The sequence below is a fragment of the Agelaius phoeniceus genome, chromosome 6 (genome assembly GCF_051311805.1).
Source record: "Agelaius phoeniceus isolate bAgePho1 chromosome 6, bAgePho1.hap1, whole genome shotgun sequence".
NCBI classification, from domain to species: domain Eukaryota; kingdom Metazoa; phylum Chordata; class Aves; order Passeriformes; family Icteridae; genus Agelaius; species Agelaius phoeniceus.
In genome coordinates, this window is record NC_135270.1 from 31223541 (window position 1) to 31232142 (window position 8602).

At 46.1% G+C, this 8602-nt stretch overlaps 1 protein-coding gene across 1 annotated transcript; it reads right to left on the bottom strand.

Annotated features, from left to right (window-relative positions):
• Positions 1-1303: 1303 nt before the first annotated feature.
• PIGH (phosphatidylinositol glycan anchor biosynthesis class H) lies at positions 1304-6311 on the bottom strand. Its single transcript, XM_054635510.2, has 4 exons — positions 5922-6311; positions 3902-4111; positions 3190-3273; positions 1304-1644 (listed from the first exon to the last, which is right to left on the bottom strand). Exons 1-4 carry the CDS (start codon positions 6294-6296, stop codon positions 1540-1542), a joined length of 774 nt encoding a protein of 257 aa, XP_054491485.2. The 5' UTR covers positions 6297-6311; the 3' UTR covers positions 1304-1539.
• Positions 6312-8602: the final 2291 nt, after the last annotated feature.

Here is an 8602-nt window from a genome sequence, read left to right on the forward strand (position 1 = left end):
ATGGGCACAGGATGTTCACTCCTTCAAAAGATTGCTGAAGCTATCTTTCAGACTTCTTGCTGTGACACAGCTTCTTGGTAATTTCTTTAGTGCACATTCTGAGGACTTCATAGGACTTTTACAGCATAGTCAGCAGTCCCAGCACAGTCTTGAGCCCATGACTCTGTCCACTCTGTTGAGCCATCTTTTCTCTTCTGACACAAAAGGCAGCAGCACATCCCCAAGCTGCTGCCTTTCACTTGGACAACCAGAATACTTCCTGTGACATGAGCTACCTAACCTGTCTTTCAAACTTTGTAGGACTGTGGAAAAAAACCCACAAATCCCCTTATTGCATGATGGTATGGTGCCAAGTGTTCATTTACAGATTATGTGGACAAGCATGGTACAGCATTGTATGTAAAATAAGCATGAATCCAGGCTCCTGCCAACTTGTGGGTTTAGCTTTTGACACTTCAATCACCTCATTAATATTACTAAGGAGTTGTGGAATATAGAGAGAAAAATACCAGTTGAGTGTTACGGTAACTTTTAGCATCTCAACAAAGAAGAATTTCCCAACCTTGACTTACTGCAAAAGCACAGATGAATAAAACTTCATTCATGTTGTCATTACCATCATTTTCAACAACACATGTGCCTCATATTCTGAGAGTAACTCGTGTGGCCCTTTAAATGCCACATCTTTTCCACGTCCCGTGTCAACAGGCCCTGCCCCATTCAGCAATGGGTTCACACTTTCCCTGTGCTCCTTTTGACAGTTAAGCACGTACTGAAACCATTCTTGTTGCCTTTGACATCCTTCAACTGATTAATCGCCAGCTGCGCTTTATCTTTTCTAACTGCATCTTGAACAGGGTTGATATATTCCTCCCACACCACCTGTCCCTAATTCCACCCTCTGTACACTTCCCTTTTGTGTTCAAGCATTGCCAGGAGCAGCTTGCTCATCCATGCAGGCTTCCTGGTATTTCTGCTTCACTTCCTGTTCATTGGGATGGACTGTTCTTAATCTCAGAAGAAATGATCCTTGACTATCAATCAGCTTTCTCAGATCCCTCTTCCCTCTAGGGACCCCATCACATGGGACTCCTTCAAGCAGATCCATGAAGAGGTCAGTCTTCAGATCTCTTTGATGTTTATTCCATTAAACATAACCGAATGCAACAGTTTAATTTTCTGGTTTTGTCCTTCTGAAATTCTCCTGTCTTCAGGAAGTTACTATCTGATCCTACACATCAGCTTTGGTATTTAGAGTGTGATTTTCAAACAAAGGGTTAAATAAAAACCAAAAAATGCATACTTATGGCAATCCAGCCAAGGTTATTTTATAATTTTAGCATAATTTTCAGATGCATGAAACAGTAAAAAATGGATGCATTTTCTTATCTCCCTTTGCCCTATTTCCCCATAATTCTTTTCTGGAGAGGCAAGAAAAAGTTTCTTCTGTCTGAGCCTAAAAAGCTCTGCTAATGGGCCAGTTTTTCTTGCTTTCCCACGTGTCCCTCTGAGTCCTGCTGAAAGTTTGCTGTCTTTTTTTCAGCATTTTATTTCACTTGATTGTGGAGCTGTCTTCCTCTGCTCCAGGATCTCTTGACAACTTTTGTACACTTCTATCAAGCAGTCCAGTCGTGGCTTGGAGCTCTAGAAGTCAAACAACAGAGAATCAGGCTCTGAACTGAAACGCCAATTAATTTTACCCAAACAGCAAACAGTGGTCAAAGTACAATGATTTTTCAGCAATTCTAACCTGGACCAGCTTAAAACCAGCAAGGAAGTGAAAGTTTCACGGTCCCACAGTCCCTATGATCCTGTAACTTTTGAGCTCCTGCAACAGCATTACTGTGTAAAGTCCATCAAATGCCTCCTTGCAAGAGCTGCTTGAGAGAACAAAAGGTCAAATCAGTGCAGTAAGGCTCCTGGGCTGAGTGATATGGGAAATTGTATTTTTGAAGGCTGCCATAACTTAAAGAAACCCAGTGAAGGAGACACAATAAAGGTACTAATCATTGCTCCTTCAAAACTAACATACTAACTTGCATGTTAACATAATTACAGACAGGCACTGCATTTCAAAATGGAAGAGTTCCATACCTCCTATGCTGCTGGAGTCAACTCTACCAGTGCTAAGATATTTCCATGAAAACCAAACTGGTCAGAGCTGAATGGTAAAAAAAAAAAAAAAAAAAAAAAAGAAGAGAAACAATACAGCAATAGAGATGCCAGGCAGACCTGGAAAGCAACATATCTAACTAATATCAGGTACTTGAATGCAGCTATCTGGAATTTAGTAGTTGTTGATTTCCGGCAAATCTACTTTTCCCCTTGTTTATATGTGAAATATCTAATTTATATTACTGTTACTAAAGATCTTTACAATTGTGGGACTGAGTTAGCAGAAAGTGTAAATAGAATAGACTATTTATACTCCTAAGTATTCAGACTGACTGTATCCAGTCACAAACTGATCTGTTGGCAGATTACAAAACAGTCACCAGCAGCAGGTGAATTAAGGACAGAGAAGGCTCTACAGCTCAGCAGTCTAAGAAGTGAGGTACCTCTGTGCTGCTTACCACCCCTCATGGATAAGGGCACTGCTGTGTTAGGCATGAACACACACAAAGCAAATCCATTCTAAAAATGGGATTATGAACAGTCAGAACACGTTAGTGAGAGAAGAGAGAGGGGAGACGAGGTAACACCAACACAAACAAGTTATGATACATTAAACAAATTGGTCACTGCTTGTACCATGATCTTTGTCAGCAGGGCAGGCAGGGGAAGTCATTCCAATGCCAAGGAGGATTTATGAGAACTTTTGGTACACAGAGCTAAGGGAAAAGTCAACTGCAGCACAGTGCCAGAGTTATGGTGGTAACTGAGCACAGGACTGCACAGAAAGCTCTACAAGTCCTCAGCACCCTATGGGAGCCAAAGACTTTTAGTTCAATGCAAACTCCTGGCTGGGTTCAGATTGACACAACTCCCTGCTGTTTGAATGAAGAGCAAATAAAAAAACCCATCCCCATTATGTAGTTCTGTGAGACTTCAAGTGCCACCCACCCTGACAGCCCAGCCAGGGAAAGGCAACTGTCACCAGCTACTGTAGCGGAATAAAAATATGCTTAGACAACTGATGCACACACAGAGACCACCATCTGGATCTCTCCACCATTCAGTCAAACTCACCTGAAAGAGTGGCACAACCTCAGATACTGCCTGAGGATCTTCAGGGTCCTGGAGGAGGATACAAAGGTAGTAGATAACTTTTTGCTACAAGACAAACAGAAAAAATTCATTGGAGTACAAAAATGCTATCAAACTGCCTGGAGTTAGCACAGGAATAGGATCTGTTTCAACTCACTGGGCTGAAGGCAAATCCTGCCAGGTCACAGTCAAATCTACAAATTTTTATCAATAGCTTTCACTCAATAAAGAAATAATTTTGCCTGGTTTTTTTCTATTAAGTTTTTAACCTGAAAGAAGACACCCATGATGGAAGGGTAAGGTCTGCTTTTCTACAGGAGCTTTGTAGAAAACCCTGGCAACAGGAAAAACGATTGTTTGTGTTGTCATAGCTTCTCATCTCCATCTTGATTACATATGGAGCTGGACATCAGGATTTGTAAGAACAGCATAACAGAAAGAACTAAACCCATTAGCTCAATGCCAGTGGCATTATCCAAGGGATGGATTTGGCTTTTTGAGGTTATTTGTTTGGTTTGAGTTCTCCTTTAAAGGTGAGAGATGACAGAATAAGGAGAAAAATCTGAAATAAAGCTCCTGATGCTAGTACATCTATGGATGGTGCTGTGTTTAATTGCTCTGGTAAATCATGCTCATGAAAATACACTGGCTGTGAGTGTGCCCAGACACAAGAAGACAGACTTTGTATGATTACCATATGGATGGCTTCATTGATAACCACATCCTTCACTTGACCCATCTCAATGAAGGTTGTGCTCTCTTTCCCTGAGGCGTAGGCTGAAGTCACCTGAATGCCGAGTGAGCCGATGACCAGCAGGGATTCCTGGTCAATCTTCACGAAGTGCAGGTATATGATCAGGCCGAGCAGCGTGATGAAGATGGCAGCAGAGAGCACTATGCTGTTCTGTAACACAAGCCAAGAAAAGGCAGAGCTCTGGTACTACAATCACTTTAACACAGCTTTAGAGAAAGTAAAATTGCACAGTAAATTGTATATTAAAGCTACAGGTGCAAAGCATTTTTACTTAGGTAGAGTCATTTTATTCACCTGACTGGCTGATATATATGTAGTGAAGTTTAAATCAGTCTTTGCTGTATGCACTTAAAGAATTGGGAGCTGAAACTAAAAACTGCAAGAAAATTCTATTTCCTTCCAAGTTCAATGCAGAAATCTCAATCCAAACAAGCCACTTGTGTCAATGAGAGTGTATTATGCCAACTTCTAAAGATGATGTCACTGACAAAAAAGTGTTGTGAAATGTTTACAGGAACCAAGGGTGGATTTTCACAGTGGAGGAACCCGCCTTTAGGATAAACACTGCCCTGGTGGTTTTCTTACTATGAACTGCCAGTCTAAACTTGTTCAAACCTCAGCCTCTTTTTGCCTTAAATACCAATGCAAAGAAAATCTGCTTTATCCTGTACTTTTTCTAAGGATCAATGTCTTTTGCATGCTGCAATCCTGAGATTGCTGTTACATTTTAACATATAACTGATGACACTATAGTCCCCAGTAAGTCATCTGAAGACCTGGTAATAAATTCTAAAGGTCCAAAACCTACCATCTGTTTCTGGTACATGTTTTAGAGAACTCCAGGCCACCTACCCACTAATGAGAGTTATAACAGACACTTCCTGAAGAACTGCACAGCCCCGCCATTCAAGCTGGGCCTGTACCACCATGTGAGCTAAAGAAGCCATGGCTTCAGGAAGTATACAGGACTTCTCCAAAAGTTTGCTATCACAAGGGAAAAAAACAGTCATGAAGTACAAACAGTGAAATTCACAAAGAGAGAGACTTTCAGACCTGATTTCCTGGCAAAAGGAAGAATTGCAGTCACTTGCATGTAGGCTGCAGGAGTGTGTGTAAAGGCAAGCAGGAAGGCAGTGGGTGGTAACCCACTGTATGCTTTCAGAAAAAATGAAACTCAGACATGAGCCATCTATTCCAGTCTGACTCCTGACAACTGACTTATAATGCAATCTCTATCTTAATTTCTTAGGAAAGATTACTGAAAAAAACGGATGTGCAACAGTCAGAGCATGGGTCACAGTGACCAGCTTCTTTGGTTAAGCTACTGAATTCAGTCTGGACATAACTGATCTGGGTCCAGTTTTTGATAAATCCAAAAGCATTAGTTTAAATATCAGCAGATTTTTAAATCTGTACTGCAAACATCTTTCTGCCTCAGCTGTGAAAATTGATGACATTCATGGTACAGTGCTGAGTCACTCAGAAAAATTCCTTTTGGGGATTAAAAATCATTCACCTTCTTCAATTCCTTCTTAATTTCATATTCTCACAACTCATCTCTCCAAGTGAGCACGTTTTATCTGGACTCACAAGTATGTGCCAGGCATCACTCAGCACGCAGACATAAATCTGTCTAAGAGGCTACAAACCAACAGGGGCACCCGAGAAGACACCGGGGCAAGCAGGTGGCAGCCCGCGGCCTTGAGGCTGGCACAGCTCTCCCTTTGCCAGCACTCCCCATCAGCTCGGCGTCCCCGGGGCGCGGGGGATGCCCGGAGCGGCGCTGAGCGCCTTCCCACGGGCTGCGGCCGCCCTCCCTGCCCCGGGCGCCGCTAGCCAAGGCCGCCCAGCCCGCGGGACTCCCCCGGTCCCCCGGTGCCACAGCGGACACGGGCTGAGGGGAGCAGCCGAGCCGGGCCCGAGCCGCGGAGGGGCCCGAGGGCGGCGGCGGGGCCGGTACCTCGCAGAGCGCGAAGAGCCCGTAGGCCGCCAGCCAGACGGCGGAGGTGGCGGCGCTGAGCGAGCGCAGCTGCAGGCGGGGGCCGCGCACCGCCAGCTCCCGGCAGGACGCGCTGTGCTGGCGGCGCCGCAGCGCGATCGGCACCCCGGAGGCCGAGAGAAAGCGCCGCTCCTCCGCCATGCCGGGCAGGCGGGGCCCGGGCCGGCCGGCCTCCCGCGGGAGGAGCCTGAGCCGACGGCCGGCTCCGCTCCCTCTCTGCGGGCCGCCGGCCGGTGCTGCCAGTGGGCTGTCCCGCTTGATGTACCTCGCCAGGCGTCCGTCCTTAAACCCGATGACATCAGCGCTTTCTGCGGTTTGCACATGTTGACAGTTCATTGCTTGCTCCCTCTGTTTATGGAGTCTGTGTTTTAAAGGGCACACGGTGTGGTGGGGCTGCACGTGTCTCTTAGCGTGATGAAGAGACGGAGGTTTTCATGGAATCACAGACTGTTAAGGGGTTGGAAGGAACCTTAAAGAGAATCTAGTTCTACACCACCGCCTTGGAAAGGGACACCTCACACTAGACCAGGTTGCTCAAGGCCTTATCCAGCCTTGCTTTGAACAGTGCCAGGGTTGGGGCATTCACAACCTCCTCGGGCAACCTGGTCCAGTGTCTCACCACACACAAAGGAAAAAATTTCTAACCTATCCTAAATTTCTGGACCTAAATATCTAACCTAAATTTCCCCTTTTTCCATTACTCCTTGTCCTATCACTACAATTCCTGATGAAAAGTCTCTCTCTGGCTTCCCAGAAGCCCCCCTTTAGATACTGGAAAGTTTCTGTGAGCTCTCCATGCAACCTCCTCTCCTCAAGAAGGTTCTCTTTCCCCCCTTTGTCCTTACCATCTGCAACTCCATAAATGTATTTTCTCATCTGTACAACACTTAGCTACAATGTCTTTGGATTTTTTTCCCGAAGGTTAAAAGCAGAGTTTTCTGGTCCTTTGCCATCTAAATACGTGGTAAATTGGAGACTTGGCTTTGCATAGAGACTTAATGAGTCTTTGTATTGTGCTCCCTTTAATGCATTTCAGTTATTACTTCATGTGACTTACGTGGCAGTAATACAAAGCTACAGCTCTGTGGCTTTCAAACTGCCATCCTGATTTCTTTGGCATTTTTATTTTTTTTCCCTTCTACCACAGTTTTTGAGCGTTAGCTTTAATTGCAGTTGCCATCTTTCTGTGAGCAATTTACTTAATTCATGGTATTGTCAGAGCTCTTGGGTGGATACTGTATATATAAAAAACCTGTTAATTTGTTCTCACAGGGGCAGCAAAGGAGTCTTAAGAGACATGAAAAACCAAAGGGCATCAGAGAATCACTACCAAGGTCTTTGCTTTGCCTGGAGGAGTGGCTGGTGGCTGCCATCCGTGGGAAGTCTTGTGCAGTATGTCCAGGATCTCACTATGACACAAGAGACCAGGTGGACAGATGGGCTTTCCTCTTCTGCTGAAGAGGATAGGTGAGCTGGGCTGGAGGGGGAAAAAGTAACAGCAGACAATGAACTGCAGAAATGGAGAAGAAAATTCAAAAACTGAAGTTCAAAAGAGGATGAAAGAAGTTCATCAATGAAGTAAAAAAGGACAAAAACCCAATAAATTGAAAACTGGCTTTTTAAAGAGGGAAGAAAGGTTTGAAATGGCAGGTGAGAAGGACTGAAGTAAATAAACATGAGTTATGACAACTGATATGACAGCTTCAGAGGTGGGGACAGGAAGAAAGGGAAAGAAAAATCAGAGTAGGAGGTAGAAGAGGTAAGAGCACTATGAACAGCCAGGTCAGTAAACTGGACAGAAAGAAACGTGAGCTCCTGGAGGAGTGTTAACAATAATTCACATTCACAAGACATGGGGGAGTTACTGACATAGAGACGGGAGGAGAACTCGGAAATCTTAAGAGGAAAAAGCAAAACTGCTTGGATTTTTTTGTGTGTGTCACTGGGAACTCCCTGTCTAACCATTTTTTGTGCTCTGTCACGTCATGAACTGTAAGCTTGTCTTTCAAGCTTGTACAGAAAGACTGCACATTCGACAGTGGGAGTCATCTTGCTTTGTCACAGCAGGGAAAGATGGGGACTTTAATTTGTTTTTAACTCGTTTGTTAATCATCCTTCAAATGTGCCTCGAATAGGAACAGCTGGAGACCTCTGAGAATCGTCTCAAGCCACGATGCTCCGAGACCAATATTCGAGGCAGGTGCTGGATAGGTGGTCCTTCAGTGCTTTATCAAGGCCATCAGGTGATGAGCGCCACCCGCGTTTCTCCAGCGAAGCCACGGAGCAGCGTTCCCGCACGGAGGCTTCCGGAGCTCGCTGTGGCCAGCCAGGGAGCCCGGCTGAGGTGCTGCTCGTCTGCGAGCCTCCGCCTGTGTCCCGGCGGGGCGGGTGCGACAGCGGGACAGCGGCTGCCCTCGACCTGCGGAGAGTGCGGCGGGAGGCCGTGAAGGGGCGGCGGCCCCGCGGGGCGCGGCAGCGCTGCCGCACCGGTGGGAGGCCGAGGCGGCCGCAGTGGAAAAACCCCGGGCGGCCGTGAGGGGAGCGGGGCGGGGCCGCGCGCGGGGAGGGGGGGGGCGGGACACACCTCCGTGCGCGCGCGCTGCCGTTGGCCGGGGACGCGGGGGCGCGAGGGGCGGGGCGGC

Bases quoted from the DNA above. Each gene is read 5' to 3' on its own strand.
- PIGH (XM_054635510.2), bottom strand. From the start codon at position 6,296: ATGAACTGTCAACATGTGCAAACCGCAGAAAGCGCTGATGTCATCGGG. The intron at 4,112-5,921 runs GTACCGGCCCCG...CTTGTGTTACAG, and splicing joins GGCTCTTCGCGCTCTGCGAG to AACAGCATAGTGCTCTCTGC. The intron at 1,645-3,189 runs GTGAGTTTGACT...TTTGACTTCTAG, and splicing joins AGGTTGTGCCACTCTTTCAG to AGCTCCAAGCCACGACTGGA.